The 20408-nt window shown below is 54.9% G+C and overlaps 1 protein-coding gene across 2 annotated transcripts in view; it reads left to right on the top strand.

Moving 5' to 3' along the window:
* Positions 1-20408, top strand: part of RAB40B (RAB40B, member RAS oncogene family) — a 40118-nt gene that overhangs the window by 18561 nt on the left and 1149 nt on the right. Inside the window, exons 2-5 of one of the 2 annotated variants that reach the window (XM_054459891.2) lie at positions 14272-14332; positions 17511-17571; positions 18964-19041; positions 19918-20140. In XM_054459891.2, coding sequence (XP_054315866.1) covers positions 14272-14332; positions 17511-17571; positions 18964-19041; positions 19918-20140 — 423 coding nt within the window. Of the gene's footprint in view, positions 1-14271; positions 14333-17510; positions 17572-18963; positions 19042-19917; positions 20281-20408 lie in introns of both variants that reach the window. The other variant, XM_063656391.1, reaches the window with a different exon arrangement.

Raw genomic sequence — 20408 nt, 5'->3', positions numbered from 1 at the left:
TTGTGAGGGGAGCTCTGGGATCTGGCCCCTCTGTCCCTCCCAGAGCCACTGTGGCTGCCTTGATCCCCCTTCCCCAAGACGATGTCCCTTTGTGAGCCTCCCACCACTGCGTTCACTCCGCAGCAGCTGCCACGCTCCAGGACACTGCTTCTGGGCCGTGTTCCTTCGTGTTTCCAGGTGTCCTGTGGTGGTGACAGCTCAATGGAGGCTGCCCCCTGCCCTGTGCTCAATGGAGGCTGCCCCCTGCCCTGTGCTCGGTGGAGGCTGCCCCCTGCCCTGTGCTCGGTGGAGGCTGCCCCATGCCCTGTGCTTGGTGGAGGCTGGCCCATGCCCTGTGCTTGGTGGAGGCTGGCCCATGCCCTGTGCACTGTGACCTGCAGGTGCTTAGTGACCGGGTGGGGCAGTGGTGGCCGCACAGGGTTGGCGTGGCCTCTGCAGCACTTGTCCAGCCTGATGCTGGTCCCAGGCCTCACCTTTTGGGAGTTTAGTGTCCTAAGACAAAGGTGATTTAAAATAAATAAGGCTTGTGGCAGCCGGGCACGGTGGCTCACACCTGTAATCCTAGCACTTTGGGAGGCCAAGGCGGGCGGATCACGAGGTCAGGAGATCGAGACCATCCTGGCTAACACGGTGAAACCCCGTCTCTACTAAAAATACAAAAAATTAGCCGGGCGTGGTGGCGGGCGCCTGTAGTCCCAGCTACTCCGGAGGCTGAGGCAGGAGAATGGCATGAACCCAGGAGGCGGAGCTTGCAGTGAGCCGAGATCGTGCCACTGCACTCCAGCCTGGGCGACAGAGTGAGACTCCGGCTCAAAACAAACAAACAAACCAAAAAACACAGAAAGGGAGCTGCTTTCACGAAAACCACACACGTAAAGTCAGATGTGAGCATTTTACAGTGCAGGTGTAAAGTGGCGTTTAATCACCACCACACTGCAGCATCAGCACCGGCCGCTTCCAGGAGCCCTGTGCTGTCCAGTGGCCATTCGCCCTGCCCCGCCCTCTGTGCCGGAGACCGCCAGTCTGCTTTCTGGCTTTCCGGTGTTACAGATTTCTCAAAAGCTGGGCTGAGAGATGAATACGTCTGTACATTGTATTGAATCAATATTTGCACCATCAACAGATCCTCGCTTGTGAAGGCAGAGTTATGCCACTTACTAAAATAGAATTAAGCAGGTGGTAGATGACTTAAAACGGATTCCTAAAATATTTACTCATTATGCAGCTACAAGTGTAGAGAATGGTGTGGCATTTGACTTCCCCCTTTTTTGTTCTTTTTTTTTAGAAGGTTAAAATTATCTTTTTGTCCCTGTTTTCTGACTCACTCAGTGAACATTCTGACGGGCTTTGTTCTAAAAGCTTTGTATATCTTTATTATATTTTGATGGACAGAGTACGTGGTAAGTTAATCAGCTAAGTGCAGTGAGCTTGAATTGTTTTATCCTAACGCTAACACTGCTGATGTCAAAAATGTTTGTTAGTTTCTTGTGGACCAAAATGTAAGGTAACACAGAGAAGGAGAAACGGTAAATAACGAAAGAGCAAACACACAGATGGGAGATAAGGTTAAAAAAAAAAAAAAAAAAAAAGACACTGCAGAGAATGAAACAAAATGGCTCCATCAATGGGTTTATGAAAAGAAGAGTCTTCTCACAAATTGAATTTGAACATAGCTATGAAAGGATATGGTTTGAGGATTTCTCTAGGCAGACATGGCTGCGTTAGAGGGTTTATCTTTGGAACAGCATTGATTTTAGAGAAAAAAAGAGAGACTTGAAATGAGATTGGTCGTTGCTCGCTGGGCCCAGTGTCCAGACGTTGTGGGCCGTTGCTGAGGGGTGGAGAAGAGGCCCTGGGTCAGGTGCAGGGGTCGGGCAGGTGCAGCACCACAGCATCACTGACGCCCTCATCTGGGGTCAGAGGACCCCAAATCTGGGGGTTCCAGCAGACTTCAAGTGTCCTCCACAAAGAGGATGCGGGCTCTCTGTAGAGCCAGGCCACCTGTGCCTGGAAACCCCAAACGCTTGGGTGCTGGCCCTGGAGATGGGTGGTGGACGAGGATTGGAAGGTGGACACGGGAAGGCAGGTTCCCAATGGGAAAGGCCGAGTCCACAGGGACAGAGACGCAGCATCAGGGCTGATGGAGAGCCACAACACAGGCCGCCTCTGGGCCTCGGACCTGTGGCAAGGGGGATGCATCAGGGAAGGGCCAGAGTGGGCTGAGCTGGCCACTGCAGGACGGGCCACCTCCTGGAAGCAGCTTGGCTTGTAATGCTTTCTGCCCTGCTGGGACAGGAGAAACCAGTCATTGGTTTTAGCTTTTTCTGTGGGGAATCTCATTGTAATTAGCTTTTACGACGGGCTGAGAACCTGGGACTTGGAAGAAATTCAACTTTTAGTTAAGGTATTAATTCAAAGATAGCTTGAACATTAATTGTTTAAATTAGTAGGCTGGCCGGGTGCGGTGGCTCACGCCTGTAATCCCAGCACTTTGGGAGGCCGAGGCGGGTGGATCACGAGGTCAGGGGTTCGAGACCAGCCTGACCAACATGGTGAAACCCCGTCTCTACTAAAAATACAAAAATTAGCTGGGCGTGCTGGCGGGCGCCTGTAGTCCCAGCTACTCAGGAGGCTGAGGCAGGAGAATTGCTTGAACCCCAGGAGGTGGAGCTTGCGGTGAGCCAAGATCACACCACTGCACTCCAGCCTGGGCGACAGAGTGAGACTCCATCTCAGAAAAAATAAAAAAATAAATAAATTAGTAGGCTGCCGGCCGGGCGCGGTAGCTCACGCCTGTAATCCCAGCACTTTGGGAGGCTGAGGCAGGTGGATCACCTGAGGTCAGGAGTTTGAGACCAGCCTGACCAATATGGTGAAATCTCATCTGTACTAAAATAAAAAATTATCCAGGTGTGATGGCAGGCACCTGTAATCCCAACTACTGGAGAGGCTGAGACAGGAGAATCGCTTGAATCCAGGAGGCGGAGGTTGCAATGAGTTGAGATCACGCCATTGCATTCCAGCCTGGGCGACAGAGCAAGACTCCATCTCGAAAAAGAAAAATCAGTAGGCCACTGAAGCAGAGATGTCAAACTGGCGGGGGTAAGCCTCAAAATAGGACCCAACCGAATGCAAAGGGAATGGTGCTTTGTGGGGGTGGCTGGGAAGAGCTGAGCGACTCGCCTCGGAATTGGTGTGGGGTGGGGAGAGGCTGTTGAAGGTGAGGGGTGCCCTCACTGTGTGGGGGGGAGAGGCTGTTGAAGGAGAGGGGTGCCCTCACTGTGTGGGGGGGAGAGGCTGTTGAAGGTGAGGGGTGCCCTCACTGTGTGGGGGGGAGAGGCTGTTGAAGGAGAGGGGTGCCCTCACTGTGTGGGGTGGGGAGAGGCTGTTGAAGGTGAGGGGTGCCCTCACTGTGTGGGGGGGAGAGGCTGTTGAAGGAGAGGGGTGCCCTCACTGTGTGGGGGGGAGAGGCTGTTGAAGGAGAGGGGTGCCCTCACTGTGTGGGGGGGAGAGGCTGTTGAAGGAGAGGGGTGCCCTCACTGTGTGGGGGGGAGAGGCTGTTGAAGGAGAGGGGTGCCCTCACTGTGTGGGGGGGAGAAGCTGTTGAAGGTGAGGGGTGCCCTCACTGTGTGGGGGGGAGAGGCTGTTGAAGGAGAGGGGTGCCCTCACTGTGTGGGGGGGAGAGGCTGTTGAAGGAGAGGGGTGCCCTCACTGTGTGGGGGGGAGAAGCTGTTGAAGGTGAGGGGTGCCCTCACTGTGTGGGGGGGAGAGGCTGTTGAAGGAGAGGGGTGCCCTCACTGTGTGGGGGGGAGAGGCTGTTGAAGGTGAGGGGTGCCCTCACTGTGTGGGACCCCAGATGTTTGGGGAGGAGTTGGAGCCTTTGCTGAGCCGACGTGGACTGCTGGCAGCAGGTGCACAGACTTTGAGGAGCTGTGGTGAGTGCATCCCACGAGGCGGTCGGTTCCCCATTCGTAGCCAAGGAAACGGAGACCCAGGGGAGATGGAGGAAGACGCTGGTGTTGGGACTGGATTTTATCCCAGGCCTCAGGCTGCAGCGTCTGTGCTTTACCAGCCCTGTGGGGTCCTCACCGTCTCGTACCAGGAGACTCAGGGTACCAGGGGCTTCAGGTTGTCGCCGTTGCCGCCTCTCCCCGCCGGTGAGAAGGACCCACGTGTTTTCAAGGTTTTATCTCCCCACCTGTCTGCAAGAGAGTGAATGTTTGTGACCCCCCAAATTCGGGTGCTGAAACCTAATCCCAAGGTGATGGTGTTAGAAGATGGGGCTATTGGAAGGTGATTAGGTCACGTGGGGCTTTGTGGATGGGATGAGTGAAGCGTCTAAGAGCTCCCTCGCCCCTCCAGCTAGGGGAGGACATGGGGAAAAGACACCTCCATGAACCAGGAGCCCTCGTCAGATACTGGCTCTGCCTGGACCTTCATCTAGAACTTCCAGCCCCCAGAACTGTGATGACGAGTTTCTGTTGTTTAGGAGCTGCCTAGTTTATGGTATTTTCATTATGGCAACCCCACTGGCTAAGGCACTACCCCTGCCTTGCTCCACCCCCAGTTCTGAATTATGGGGTAAAGAGAGTGCCATCCATGGCAGCAGAACAGATTCGGGAGAAGGGCCAAGTGCTGCTCTGATGGAAGCCAGCGCTTGGTGGAGACCATGTCAGACAGGCGGCTGTCATTGTCCTTTCAAAGCTGGTCACTTGCCAGGGCAGGTTGTGGGTGTGGGTTATGCATCCGGGCTGTGCTAATGGGAACTGCCAGCTGAAGAAGTCACTGAGTTCAGTTTTGGTCATGATGGTGAATAATGAAATCATTATCATTGAGTTCGATTTTATTTCCAGTTCTTGTTTATTGTTAGTGAAATTCCGGGATGTGGAGGTCATTGTACTTTGCTTGGGGAAGATGTGAAAATGCATCCTTTGTAGCTTTTCCCAGTTTGGGGGGTCAGATGTTCTCTGTCTCTCTCTCCAGTCATTGTGCTTTGTGGGTTTATCTATCAGACATTTTGGTGCAAACAAGAAAATGAACTCAAAATAGCTTAAGCACAGAGGAATGTGTTGCCTCACACAGCTGGCAGGTTGAGGGGCAGGTGTAGTTTCAGGCATGGCTGGATCCTGGTGCCTGAACGATGCCGTCAGGATTATCTCGTGTTGTTCTTTCTCCTCTGCCTACTCCCTGCACACACCCTGGCCCTGCTTTCTTCTGTGTTAGGTTCATTCTTGGGTTCGTTCTTCCCACCTGGGGAGGAAGCTGGCCGGCAGCAACTCCAAACTATACAACGTTGCCTGTGATGCCAGAGTGAGGCAGGTGACAAGGAGGCCCCCCCTCCCCCGTTCAGTCAGTCATTCCCCAAGTGTTTTAGGTTGTTGCTTTTTCTTTTCTTTTTCTTTTTTTAAGACGAGTCTTGCTCTGTCGCCCAGGCTGGAGTGCAGTGGCGTGATCTCGGCTCACTGCAAGCTACGCCTCCTGGGTTCACGCCATTCTCCTGCCTCAGCCTCCCGAGTAGCTGGGACTACAGGCATCCGCCACCACACTCGGCTAATTATTTTTTTTTTTTTGTATTTTTAGTAGAGACGGGGTTTCACCGTGTTAGCCAGGATGGTCTCAATCTTCTGACCTCGTGATCCACCCGCCTCGGCCTCCCAAAGTGCTGGGGTTACAAGCATGAGCCACCGCACCCGGTCTTTTCTTCTGAGATGGAGTTTTGCTCTTTTTTGCCCAGGCTGGAGTGCAATGGTGTGATCTCGGCTCACTGCAACCTCCGCCTCCCAGGCTCAAGTGACTCTCCTGCCTCAGCCTCCTGAGTAGCTGGGACTACAGGCACCTGCCACCACACTCGGCTAATTTTGTATTTTTAGTAGAGTTGGGCTTTGACCATGTTGGCCAGGCTGGTCTCAAACTCCTGACCTCAGGTGATCTGCCCGCCTCAGCCTCCCAAAGTGCTGGGATTACAGGTGCGAGCCACTGCGCCCGGCCAGGTTGTTGCATTTTCTAGTTTGTCCAGTGTTGATAGTCACAAAATAAGAAAGATCTTGGACATTGAAAACAATAATTTCAAACAAGGGATTAAAGTTAAAACGAGATGAATTCCCAGAATGCTGAGAAAAAGAGAGAGAGATGCAAAATCAGACAAGAAAGGCAGGAAACAGGCTCAGGAGGCCCAGTATCTGATTAATCACATCCCAGAAGGAGAGAACAAATTATCCCAGAAGGTTCCCCAAAATTGAGATTTGTGTCTCCAGATTGAAAGGCCCACGGAGTGGTCAGCCTGGCCACGGAGATCCCTACAGCAAGACCCACAAGGCGTGCGGTTTCAGAGAAGCCCCTCCGTGCCCACCAGGAGGAAAACCAGGTTGCATTCAGAGGGTCAAGAATGAGTTTACGGCCGATCTCAAAAGGAACTCTGGAATGACGTGAACGTGTTTAAGGGAAAAGCATCTTCTCCCTCAATGACATGCCTGTCCAAACACAAGGAAGAGTGAGGGCAGCCTAAAGACATTTTCAGACGTGCAAAGTCTCAGATACTACCTTCTTCCATGCACCTTTCTCAGGAATTGAAAAGAGGAGTCAGCTAAGAGAGGGAAGGATGGAATCCAGCAGTAAGCGAGTGAGGGCCCCAGGGCAACCGTCCTCCCGGTCCAGATGGGAGCAGGACGGAAGGTCTGGAAAGTTGCCCCAAAGAAAGTGAAATTCTTGAATGTTTGCAGGTACCGAGAGCAGATTTAGATAGTTGGGGAAAATTATAGTGATGAATTAGTAATAAATGCAGAGAAAACTGAGCAAGTAAACATGGGGCAATTTTTTTTTTTTTTTTTTTTTGACAAGAGTCTCACTCCATCACCCAGGCTGGAGTACAGCAGCGTGATCTCAGCTCACTGCAACCTCTGCCTACTGGGTTCAAGCGATTTTTCTGCCTCAGCCTCCCAAGTAGCTGGGACAGGCACCCGCCACCACGCCTGTCTAGTTTTTGTATTTTTAGTAGAGGTGAGGTTTCACCATGTTGGTCAGGCTGGTCTCGAACTCCTGACCTCAGATGATCCACCTGCCTTGGCCTCCCAAAGTGCTGGGATTACAGGCATAAGCCACCATGCCTGGTACAATGAGGCAATTTTTAACTCCAGTAAAAACAAAAATTCGTACATGAAGGAAAAATAAACATTGTATACCATATCGTGGTTCAGCTGGGGATGGCGTCTACCTGGTATCATTTTCTGTTGCTGTAACAGAATACCACAAACTGGGTAATTTATAAAGAAAATAAATGCATTTCTTACAGTTCTGGAGGCTGGGAAGTCCAAGGTTGAGGGGCTGCATCTGGGGAGGGCCTCCTGCTGCGTCATAACCTGGCAGAGGGCATTGCGCGAGCCCGTCAGGTCAGGTGTCTTCCTCTCCTTGTAACGCCACCAGTACCATCATCAGGGCCCCACCCCGCTGACCCTACCTAATCCTAATTACTTCGCAAAGGCCCCACCTCCAATCAACATACGAACTGGGGGTTTACGTTTCTAACGTGAAGTTTAGCGGACACATTCAAACCATAGCACCTGGTTATGACAGTATAGAACTGAATACCCATCTAGCTTAAAAAGCAACAAAACTTTACAGGGAGTGTGTGAGTGTGTGTGTGAGAGTTACAGGGGTGGGGTGTGTCAGTGAGTACCGGGATCGTGTGACTGTGTGTTGGAGTTACAGGGGTGCGGTGTGTCAGTGACCGAGAGCTACATTTTCACCGTCTATAGTGGAAAGTCAGTGGATGCCTAAAACTGAAATGTCAGGAAGCAGGAATGTAAGTATGTTCTTTATCAATTTGGAGATGCATAGCAAAAGAAATTATTTTAAAGGATTAAAATGGGGAGGGGGAGACAGGGGTTCAGGTGGGCCTGGGTCCAACATCGTGGAGCGTGACAGCACTTCAGACTGTGAGCATCCATGACTCCATGAAAACAGAAACGAAAGATGGTTTTGAAACTCATAGGGCGCTTAAAAAGACCATCAGGAAGCCGGGGGCGGTACCTCACGCCTGTAATCCCAGCACTTTGGGAGGCCAAAGCGTGCAGATTACAAGGTCAGGAGTTCGAGACCAGCCTGGCCAATATGGTAAAACCCAGTCTCTACTAAAAATACAAAAATGAGCTGGGCGTGGTGGCGGGCGCCTATAATCCCAGCTACTCGGGAGGCTGAGACAGGAGAATCGCTTGAACCCAGGAGGCGGAGGTTACAGTGAGCTGAGATCGCGCCACTGCACTCCAGCCTGGGCGACAGAGCAAGACTCCGCCTCAAAAAAAAAAAAAAAAAAAAAAAATCAGGAATTCTCTTACATTTATGAACACATTTTAAAGTTGTTTGGTCCTTGGCTGAGCGCGGCGGCTCATGCCTATAATCCTAGCACTTTGGGAGGCCAAGGCGGGTGGATCACCTGAGGTCAGGAGTTTGTGACCAACCTGGATAACATGGTGAAACCCCGTCTCTACTAAAAATACACAAATTAGCTGGGCTTGCTGGCATGTGCCTGTAATTCCAGCTACACGGGAGGCTGAGGCACGAGAATTGCTTGAACCCGGGAGGCGGACATTGCAGTGAGTGAGATCATGTCACTCACTCCAGCCTGAGCAAGAGAGCGAGACTCTCTCAAAAAAAAAAAAAAAAAAAAAAGATTGTTGGCCCTCAAGGACAGGACAAGAGGATACTACTTTCTGAGTCAGAGGACCCAGCCAAGCCCAGGCAGTGGATTAATCTCCGGAAGGACAAAAATGAGCCTCTCAGCCTGTGGGGGTGAGTGTCCCTTCGTCTGGAGACAGACATGTCAAGGCTGGAGTTATCTCCGCATTCAAAAATAGATTCCCAAGTGTATTCATTCATTGCCTCGTGCCTGCCAAGGGAAAATAAATATTTCCAAAATTCTCTTTGAGGATTGCTATTATGGAGCAAATATGTATGTTCTTTTTTAATTTATTGTGTGTATTTCACGCTCAGTGTGTTCAGTGCTGACGGCTGCAGGACTTGGCACGTGACGGTGCCTTCCGGAGAGCTCAGTAGGGTTTTAAAGGACTGGAGAGATTTTTGGTTGTCGCTCAAAGCGTAATTTCACAGGGCCTGAAGCTCCCGCGCTGGGGCTAGTAGAACTATCTATTTGGGAGGTTCCAGAAAAGTGTTTTTGTCTCCTTTTATGTTTTTTTTTTTTTAGAGACAGATTCTCACTCTGTCACCCAGGCTGGAGCGCAGTGGCACGATCATAGTTGACTGTAGTCTCCAACTCCCGGGTTCAAGAGATCTTTCCACCTCAGCCTCCTAAGAAGCTGGAACGACAGGTGTGCACCACCATGATTGGCTAATTTTTTTATTTTTTATTTTTATTTTATTGAGACGGAGTTTCGCTCTTGTTGCCCAGGCTGGAGTGCAGTGGTGCGATCTCGGCTCACTGCAACCTCCGCCCCCTGGGTTCAAGCGATTCTCCTGCCTCAGCCTCCCGAGTAGCTGGGATTACAGGCACCCGCCACCACGCCCAGCTAATTTTGTATTTGTAGTAGAGACAAGGTTTCTCCATGTTGGTCAGGCTGGTCTTGAACTCCTGACCTCAGGTGATCCACCCCGCTCGGCCTCCCAAAGTGCTGGGATTACAGGCGTCAGCCACCGCGCCCAGGCCCTAATTTTTAAATTTTTTGTAGAGATGAGGTCTCACCATGTTGCCCAGGCTGGTTTCGAATTCCTGGGCTCAAGCGATCCTCCCACCTTGCCCTCCTGGGATTACAGGCGGGAGCCACCGTGCCTGGCTGAGCATTTTCCTTTCTATAAAAGCACTATTTCCTCGACGCTCACTTGGTCACCTGGGAAAACCGCAGCAGTGTTGTTTTGGTCTGAGAGCAATGGAGGCTACACTGCGTACCCCACAGTGGTGAGGTAAAGCTCCTGGTGCCAGGATGCTGATGGTAGCAGTGGCCCATCTAGAGTGGCTGCTGCCAAGATGCCGGCTGCAGCGGGGAGGCATGGCTGGGCCTCGCACTCCATGGATCAGGCAGGAGCTCCGCCTTCCCTGTGTGCGGCCGCCCGCTGCCCTGGGGCAGCTCTAGATGCGGGCATCTCTGTGCTCTTGGAGGCCCGGGAAGGCCACCCCTGCCCCCTGCAGGCTTAGAAGTGCCTGCTCCAAATGCCTGGCCTCTCCTCACCCCCACGCCTGCTCCAGTCGTGGAGCACAGTTGGGGCTGAGCCCAGGTGCTGCTGCAGACCATCCGGGTGGGTCCACACTTGGGGCAGCACTGACATGCCAGCCCCCTGCCACCTCAGCCCCCTCGGGACTTTGGGCGCTGTTGAAGCTCAGGGGGGGCTGAGGGTGGCTCCGTGCTGGCCTGCAGGCGCCCCTTGGCATGAACAAGCTGGTGCCATGAACAGCTGTGGGAGGCAGACAGGCTTCTGGGTGGAAGGGGGCAGGTACCTGGTGAAGCCACACCTTGAAGCTTCAAGGGGGCCTGGGGCCCGGACTGCCAGTCCTGCGGACTGGAAGGAGGACTCATGGTGCTTTTGTGGGAGGGGGTTGTGCATGCTGGTTGGTGTGGGCTGCCTGTGGACCAGTCAGCATGCACTTCCCCACCCTGAAGACCACAGAAACCCCAGACTCAGAGCAACGCGGACGTCGGGATGACCAGCTGCGGAGAGCTACCCTGTCTGCTGAGAGCTGAACACTTGTCAGGACGACCTGCCTGCAGAGAGAAGCCACCCACTGTGGGTCTCCCCTGAGCTGTTCTAACACTCAGTAAAGCTCCTCCTCATCTCGCTCACCCTCCACTTGTCTGCATACCGGTTTCCAGCCAGTAGAGCAACATCCCAAAGGTCCCATAACAGTGCCCCATCAGTGCCCATGCCAAGGAGAGAGAGACAGATGGTGCACTCAGTGTGCCCACTGGGCTCGGTGGCAAACATTTGGCCAGCCCAGGAAAGCCTTGTACTGGGTGGGTCAGAGGCCTGCTTGGCCGCTCTGTGTGAGCCTCATCATGGGGCAAGTGGCGTCTGCAAAGCGGGTGCTTCAGGCGTTCTCAATGCTGCTGCATCTTTTGTCCTCTGAATCACTCTCCTCTGACGGGGGGAGTTTGCTCTGGTGTTGCTCGGTCTAATCTATCTGGTGGCGTGATGGGCAGTCTCTGTGGACAGAGTGTGCAGTTTAGCAGGAGACAGAGGAGGATGCGGGAAGCCTGGACTCCATGTCTCTGGGGCTCTGGTGGGGGCACGGCAGGAAGAGCCTCTGGAGTCCAGGAAGGGGGCAGGGCCCGGAGGAGGAAGCAGAGGGTAGGGGACAGGCTGGACACATCAGCTGCGGGAGGGAGGGGTGCTCGGGATCTCATGGAAGGCGCTGCACAGGTGTGCTCAGATCAGGCAGGTGTGCCATGCACGCGCTCACGGCTGCATCAGTGGAAAGTGGAGGACAGAGGCCCAGAGCTGCTGCAACGCCCAGGCCTGCCTGAAGACGTGGGCGACCAGCTCTCCAAGCCGAGCGGGAGGCCACCGGCGGCACCGGCACCGCACACCTCGCTCTGCCCGAAAGGAGACCAGGAACGTGGCACACTGCCTCCTGGGACGCGGGGGGCTTGTGGCCAAGTCGAAGGGTTCTAGACCCTTCGAGGGGGCAGAAGCTGCTTGAGAACCATAGCCTGCGCAGCCTCACATTTTTAGAGGAGCCTGTTTCTGGGCGCTCACTGGCTACATCGCAGGCTTCTCTGGAAGGAGAGCTGCAGAGGCCGTGTGCTCCGCGATGGTCTCCAGGGCGAGGTCTGGTATGAGCCTCAGCGCTGCTTCTCCCCTCAGCCTCTCGGCAGCACGCTTCCCTTTAGAATTCTGATTCCCTATTCAGCCATCAGCCATACTTGTCAAAGCACTCAACGCCCGATCATAGCCAAGAGTGAGGCCGGGGCTTGTCTCTTCTAGGTTTAGTGCTTTGAGAGATACTCTCAGGTAAATCCTATACATGAAATAAATCAAGCAAATTCCACAAAGGCTCGTCATGTCTTGTTACTAAGCAGTTTGGGCTCCTGTGATTGTACGTGTCATTGTACCTAGTTTTAGGAAGGCAGTGCTCCTACCCGGTCTTCTCCAGCCCCTTAACTCAAACCCTGTCTTTCCATGTTCTCAGTGACAGACCTTGCGCTCATCCAGAAGCACTAGAAGTGAACACAGGAGATGTTTCCTAAAGAAGCAAAACATTGGTGTCTGGGGGGACGGGGACAGAGAAACATATATTTCCCTTTTAAAAATATTTATTGGCCGGGCGCAGCGGCTCATGCCTGTAATCCCAGCACTTTAGGAGGCCGAGACAAGTGGATCGCCTGAAGTCAGGAGTTCAAGACCAGCCTGACCGATATGATGAAACCCCATCTCTACTAAAAATACAAAAATTAGCCGGGCATGGTGGTGTATGCTTGTAATTCCAGCTACTCAGGAGGCTGAGGCAGGAGAATCGCTTGAATTCAGGAGGCCGAGGTTGCAGTGAACCAAGATCGCGCCACTGCATTCCAGCCTGGGCAACAAGAGCAAAATTCCATCTCAAAAAAAAAATGTATTGTGGCCAGGCGTGGTGGCTCATGCCTGTAATCCCAGCACTTTGGGAGGCTGAAGTGGGAGGATCACTTGAATGCACGAGGTTGACCAGCCTGGACAACACAGCAATGCCCTGTCAATTAGCCAGGTGCGGTGGCAGGTGTGGTGGCAGGTGCGGTGGCAGGTGCAGTGGCAGGTGTGGCAGGTGCGGTGGCAGGTGCGGTGGCAGGTGTGGCAGGTGCGGTGGCAGGTGTGGTGGCAGGTGCGGTGGCAGGTGTGGTGGCAGATGTGGTGGTGTGCCTATGAGCCCAGGAGGTAGAGACTGCAGTGAGCGGTGATCACGCTACTGTACTCCAGCCTGGGTGATGGGAGAGACCCTGTCTCAAAAAAAGATTTTTTTAAGGGTAGTTTTGTTTTGTTTTGTTTTGTTTTGATACAGAGTCTCACTCTGTCCCCCAGGCTGAGTGCAGTGGCACAATCTCAGTTCACTGCAACCTCTACCTCCTGGGTTCAAGCAATTCTCTTGCCTCAGCCTCCCAAGTAGCTAGGATTACAGGAGCCCACCACCACACCCGGCTAATTTTTGAATTTTTAGTAGAGATGGGGTTTCATCATATTGGTCAGGCTGGTCTTGAACTCCTGACCTCAAGGGATCCACCTGCCTCGGCCTCCCAAAGTGCTGGGATGACAGGCGTGAGCCACCACGTCCGGCCTTTAATTTTACCTTTTTACTTTAGAAGAAGTGTTCCAGCATGGTGGCTCATGCCTGTCATGCCAGCACTTTGGGAGGCTGAGCTGGGCGGATTGTGTGAACTCAGGAGTTCGAGACCAGCCTGGGCAACATAGCGAAACCCCGTCTCTACAAAAAAATACAAAAATTTTCTGGCCACAGTGGCACACACCGGTAGTCCCGGCTACTCAGGGGGGCTGAGGTAGGAGGATCACTTGAGCCTGGGCTGTGGAGGCTGCAGTGAGCCTTGATGGCGCCACTGCACTCCAGCCGGGGCGACAGAGAGAAACCCTGTCTCAAAAAAAAAAAATAAAAAAAAAGAAGAAGAAGAAACACATTCTCGTTTTTTGTTTTTTTTTTAACTTGAAAAAATAGAAATGTGGAAAGAAGGTTCCAGCCTACCTGTATGTAATCTGCGCCCCAGAGGTGGCTGGGATGGGCGTGCAGCCCCGTGTCCCTGCACACGCATAGTTCACATGCACACGTACACAGCTGAGAGCGGGCGTCCCACGCAGCGTCACGTCTGTCTTTACTGTACTTTCCTAGTGTGATACTGGGGGACGCAGTCTCAGCGTCTGCAGAGCCGCTGCCTTAGCCCCGTTCCCTTGGAAACAGCTGAGTCGGAGCTCTCAGGCCTGCAGGCTTGGGGAGGAGGTGGGGAGGAAAGGACCAGCCCAGACGGGGGCACACCCAGCGGCCACAGCCCCGCAGCAAACCACCGGCCTCCAGGTCACACGTGGGCCCTGCAGTGCCTGTCGGGGAGCCCCCTGGGCCAGGGCGATGCGAGCCTGACCCCCACAGAGGCCGAGGCGGCTGAGGACAGGAGGGGCCCAGGTGCGGGAGGCCGGGGCGGGAGCTCGGGCAGACACAGGGAGGGGGTCCCATCCGCCTGCCTTGTAAACCTGAAAGTTGCACTGATGAGAAACCCTTTTCTTCCCCGAACGTGAGACTTCCAGCGCCCTGTTAGCGGCAGCCTCAGGCCTAAGCCGTCTCTAACCTTTCCGCAGGCATCGACTACAAGACGACCACCATCCTGCTGGACGGGCGGCGGGTGAAGCTGCAGCTCTGGTGAGTCTGGAGGAGGTGCGAGCGTCCCGCACCCCCGGGGAGTAACCCTCCTGGCTGGCACAGCACCCCCTGTCAGCACAGCGCCCCGGGGAGCACCCCCAGCCCCACCACCGTCGGTACAATGCCCCGGGGAGCACCCCCAGCCCCACCACCGTCGGCACAGTGCCCCGGGGAGCAGCCCCAGCCCCAGCTGCACCGGGGCTCCTCTGAAGGAGGTGGTGGTCCGGTTGTCTGTGCCCTCGTCATCCAGAGTAGGGGACCCCAGAATGGACATAGCGCTGTGGCTGGGAATCGGCTTTTGGGGTCAGAACCTGTGGCCTGGTGTCTGCGGGAAGATGCCAAGAGGGGACCAATGCAGTGTGGTTGAGGCAGCCCGGGGCTCCTGGGTCCCCCACGCTGGGCTCAGTGATGCCACTGAGCGCCCAGCAGGGAGCTCAGAGCGTCTTGGTGCCAGCAGGGCTGTGGTCGGACCTGTGGGTGGAGGAGCCAGACGTGGGGAGGTGAGGACTTGCTGGCCAGCCTGGGGGTCCTGGCTCCGCTCTCTCAGCTGTGAGAATCCCAGCTCCTCACCTTGGGGCAAGCCCGGGGCACCTCTCCCTCCCCCAGCACCCCCACCTTGGGTCCAGCTTGGAACACCTCTCCCTCCACCAGCTCTTGGCTTGGGATGGGGGGCTCCTGCATTTCCAGCTCTGACCGGCAGTGGGGATGGGGGGCTCCTGCGGTTCCAGCTCTGTGGGGCAGTGGGGATGGGGGGCTCCTGCGGTTCCAGCTCTGGGGCGGTGGGGATGGGCGGCTCCTGCGGTGCCTCATCCTGGGGCTGCCTCCCTCTTGGGCATCCCTCCCGCACTGCTGCCACTCCTGGGTGACCCTCGCCCGAGCCTCCTGGCCCTTCCTGCCTGCTGGGCCACTCCTGAGCCACGTGTGCCTCCAGCAACTGGGACCCCCTTCTCTTACCTGTCCCCTTCCTACCCCTGCCCCATCCAGTAGTGGCCAGTCCGGGGGAGCCTGTCTCCACAGTGTCCCCGAGCGCCCCGACCCTTCCTGCTGCACAGCTTCAGGCCTCCCGCCCGGTCTCCTCTCAGGTCCCCACTCCCCCGGGGCCATGCCCTCGCTAGGCTCGTGTTGCGGTTGCTGTCAGCCCCTATCCTGCTCCCCACCCTCCGCCAGCTGGGCCTTTGCTGCCTCCTCCTGGCCCTGAGCCTTGCAGGTCCAGGGCCTTGTTCTCAAGTCTCTCCCTCCCTCCCCGAGACCACTCCTTCCTGAGGTGCCAAGACCACCCGAAGGCCGCACACGGCCCCACGCCTGCCCCTGAGCTCAGTGCCTTCCTAAAGATGTGCTTGGCATCAGGGCTGGCGCGTGCCCTCTCCCAGCTCCACCCCGGGTCTGGCTGCTCACCTTAGCGAACACCTCCCTGACTCCAGCTGCCCAGCGGGCCGAAGAGTCACCCTCACACTTTTCTCTCTCTCACCTCAGGAGTGAGATCCCAGGGGGCTTCTGCCAAGCTCAGAATCACCCCAGGCCCCAGCAGGACCCTGAGGCTGCTCGCATGTGGTGCCGGCGCCAGCTCTGTCCACGCTGTCGTCTGAGCAAGGTCACGCTCCCACCGTGGACCCCGGAGTGTGGACCCCAGAGTGTGGACCCCAGAGTGTGGTCCTTTTTGGTGCCCACAGCTGGGTGTTCTGCCTGCCCCCACCTGCCCTCACCTCCCTCCCCACACCCACTGGGGCTGGGGTTGGGCTCTGCTCCGCTCCTTCAGAGTGGCGGCGGCCCAGGAGGCCGGCATGTTGTCCCACCTGAGGAGGGAGTGCTCCCACTTCACAATGGGGCACTCTGACAGCACGTGCTGGCCCTTTGGCCTCCCTGCAAAGCTGGCAGATAGACCTGGCCCGCTGCCTCCTCGACCATAGCTTTTGGGCAACTCCCACTGTGTGCAAAGCCTGAGCACCTGAGGTCCTGCTGAGGCTTGAATTCTAGATCAATTTGCTTCTCAGGAAATGAGGCACTCACTCCTAGGCTTTGGTAATGGCCAGTGTCTCTGGTCCCCTCTGGAGCCCCAAGCCCTTCTCTCTGGTGCTGAGGGTGGTCACCAACCACAGGTGCATGTAACACAAACAGCAAAACCATGCCATGTCCCACCGCTCATCCGTGAGGCTGTGTCTTGTGTGCGGGGCCAGCCCCCGGCCCACTGGGGAATCTCCCATTGATGTAGGTGTGTTAATTGCGCGTGCAGACTCCGGGAAACAGTGCTGGCTGTCCCAAGGCCGCCTCCTCTGGGAACTGATGCCTGGGGAGCACTCTTTCCACCCTCATTTGTTTCCTTTTTTTTTTTTTTTTTTTTTTGAGACAGAGTCTCACTCTGTTTCCCAGCCTGGAGTGAGGTGGCACGATATCAGCTCACTGCAACCTCCGCCTGCCGGGTTCAAACAATTCTCCTGCCTCAGCCTTCCGAGTAGCTGGGACTACAGGAGCACACCACCATGTCCAGCTAATCTTTGTATTTTTAGTAGAGATGGGGTTTCACTATGTTGGCCAGGCTGGTCTCCAACTCCTGACCTCGGGTGATCAGCCTGCCTTGGCCTCCCAAAGCGCTGGGATTACCGGCGTGAGCCGCCAAGCCCAGCCTTTCATTTGTTTCTTGGAGCTCCGTTCTGGTCTTTGTGGGTCGCAGTACCTGCTGTGTGTGCCATCATCTGAGAACTCAAGCCCTGTCTTCAGCTCACGCCACGCAGTTCCCTGTATCCCTCCCCTTCTAGGGGCACATTGGAAGGGCTGACTCCACATGAGCTCTTACAGTTGAACTGGAAGAGCGGGGATCCCACTGGCCTCTCTCCCCGGTGTAGACCCACACTCCTTACTGCATAGATTTATCTCCAGATTCAACAAGTTTTTTAAAGCCTACATTGAATGTATTTAAATATCTGAGAATTATGTTAAAACCGTCACTATTTTTTCTAATTTGAATTTTTAAATGACAGAGAAGAGCATGAGCCTGGGAGGACATCCCAACACCTGGATCCCGTCGGGGACATGGGACAGTTTTGTTGGGGTCTCACGCTGGCGGCGTGGTGGCCGCTGACTGGCGGGTGTGTGGTGCACTCGCTGTGGCTCTGAAGTCCCAGAACCTGTTGTCAGGAAGAAGCACTGGTTTCTTCTTAACGGTCTCCAACATCTTTTCCAGGGATACTTCGGGCCAGGGAAGATTTTGTACCATATTCCGCTCCTACTCCCGGGGTGCACAGGTAACACAGCATCCCCCGAGCTGGGAGATCAAACCGACTTGGAATAATAACATTTACAATGCCTAACTTACCATCCTTCAATGGGTGATTGGAGGACAAGGTGGTTAAGCTGACGTATAAATTGGTGCTGAGAGTCTAAAAACGTGCTGTAGAGTGGTTGGTTGTTTGAAAGACTTCATCAGTATTAGGGATGTAAGCATGCATTTACGGGAGTGTGTGTGCATGTACACATGTGTGCAGGTACGTGCACTGTGTATGCGTGCATCTGTGCATGAGTGCCTGTGCATGTGTGTGTGTGTGCACGTGTGTGCAGGTACGTGCACTGTGCATATGTCTGCATGAGTGCCTGTGTGTGTGTGTGTGTGTACACGTGTGCAGGTATGTGCAGCGTATGTGTGCATCTGTGCATGAGTGCCTGTGCGTGTGTGTACACGTGTGTAGGTACATGCACTGTGTATGTGCATCTGTGCATGAGTGCCTGTGCATGTGTGTACATGTGTGTGCAGGTACGTGCACTGTGTATGCGTCTGTGCATGAGTGCCTGCACGTGCATGTGTACACATGTGTGCAGGTACTTGCACTGTGTATGCATCTGTGCGTGAGTGCCTGTGCATGTGTGTGTTTACACGTGAGTGAAGGTACATGCCCTGTGTATGCGTGCATCTGTGCATGAGTGCCTGTGCATGTGTGTGTACATGTGTGCAGGTATGTGCCGTGTATGAGTCTGTGCATGAGTGCCTGCTTGTGTGTAACGTGTACGTGTGTGCTTGCCTGTTTGTGCATGCATGTGCACACATGAACTGCGTGTGTGCACTGTGTGTGCGTGCATCTGTGCATGAGTGCCTACGTGTATGTGTATGCAACATGTGTGCAGGTATGCACTGTGTGCGTCTGTGCATGAGTACATGTGTGTACACGTGTGCAGGTATGTGCACTGTGTATGCGTCTGTGCATGAGTGCCTGCGTGTGTGTATGCAACGTGTGCAGGCACGTGCACTGTGTGTGCATGCATCTGTGCATGAGTGCCTGTGTGTGCGTGAGCTGTATGTGTATGTGCACGTGTATGCATGCAATCCATCCAGGTGAGTGGGCCACACTCCTCGAGAGGTGGCAATTACTGCAGTGCCCCTGCATCCTGTGTTCCTGGAGTGGCTCATGGGTGTGAGTTCTAGTCCCCAGCTCATCGTGACATTTGAGGGTTTATCATTGAGCTTATGAAATATCATTGGAAATGATCATAAAACTGCTACATTCAGTTGATAAATCAAAATTATGTACTTTGTGTTAAAATAAGGAAAGTGGTTATTGAGTTAGTTGTATGTCTCTGTGTGCATGGCCACAGCTGTGCCTGCATCTGTGTTCTGCGTGCTGAGCCTGTGACCTCTCCCCCAGGGTGTGATCCTGGTCTATGACATTGCGAACCGCTGGTCTTTCGACGGCATTGATCGATGGATTAAGGAGATCGATGAGGTATGTTGTAGAAATGCCACTGCCCAAGATCCCTGTGAGCTTGGGAGGACGTCAGGCCAGGAGTTAGGGCCGGGCCCTCCAGGGCTCATGGGTACCCATGGATCACGGGCCAGGGCACTGGATGGGGCTCCGGCAGGAAGGAGGGTGCCTCACCTCGGCACAGCACTGGATAGGGCTGGGCTCACGAGTGTAGCTACAGAGAATCACCAAAGCTCAGGAAGCTGGTCCAGACGAAACGAGCGTCCACGGTGTACCTCGGCTGTGCGTGGGGTCAGGTTTGGCCTGCTTCACTCCCTGCTGTGGTCGGGCTGGGCTGACCAGCAGTGACCGGCACTTGTGCCTCCTGGCACGCAGACCAGCCCGCCTGGCAATGGCAACATGGCGTGGTCAACACTAAGCCCACTGTATGAGTGTCCCGGGGCTGCTAGAACCGACAACCACAACCTGGGCGTCCTGAACAACAGAAATGCATTCTCTCACAGTTCTGGAGGCCAGAGCCCAAAACCAAGGTGTTGGCAGGGCTGCTTCCCTACAGCCGCCTCTCCCAGCTCTCGGTGGTGCCGGAAACCCTGGGCCCCCCCTGCTTTGTGGCTGCACCGCTCCAGCCTCTGCCTTCACGTCATGTGGCCTCCTCCGAGTGTCTGTGTCTTCTCTTCTCCCAAGAACACCAGTCATTAGATGAGGGCGCTAATTCAGCGCGGCCGCACCCTAAAGATTTACGTCTGCAAAGACTGTCTTTCCAAACGAGGTCCCGTGCTGAGGTTCTGGGTGGACATGAACTCGTGGGGTGTTCCTCGACCCAAAGCACCCACATTACGACGACAACAAAATCTCACTCAAGTAACCCATGCTCCTCGCCTTTCTCCTGCCCACTAGCATGCCCCCGGAGTCCCCAAGATCCTGGTGGGGAACCGCCTGCACCTGGCGTTCAAGCGGCAGGTGCCCACGGAGCAGGCCCAGGCCTACGCCGAGCGCCTGGGCGTGACCTTCTTTGAGGTCAGCCCTCTGTGCAATTTCAACATCACGGAGTCGTTCACGGAGCTGGCCAGGATCGTGCTGCTGCGGCATGGGATGGACCGGCTCTGGCGGCCGAGCAAGGGTAGGCCCAGGGGCTATTCCGGGCGCCACCTCTGCCCTCGGATGCCGAGGTGGTTCAGCGGCCCCCTGGATAAGTGTCTGCCTCCCGGGACCCGTCTCAAGGCCACTGTGTCCGTTCTCAGAGCAAGGCATTTGAGAGAAGTAATTACTACAGCTTTGTCAGAAAGCTCATGAGGGAGCTCCTGGGATCTGTAGGGGCAGAGGGGACGTCGTGGCGGGGCTTGCTGCATGTACAAGCCAGGGCCACGGGTATCCAAGCCTTGGGAAGG

Source organism: Pongo pygmaeus, chromosome 19 (assembly GCF_028885625.2).
Source record: "Pongo pygmaeus isolate AG05252 chromosome 19, NHGRI_mPonPyg2-v2.0_pri, whole genome shotgun sequence".
NCBI classification, from domain to species: domain Eukaryota; kingdom Metazoa; phylum Chordata; class Mammalia; order Primates; family Hominidae; genus Pongo; species Pongo pygmaeus.
This window is presented reverse-complemented; position numbering and strand designations above follow the sequence as displayed.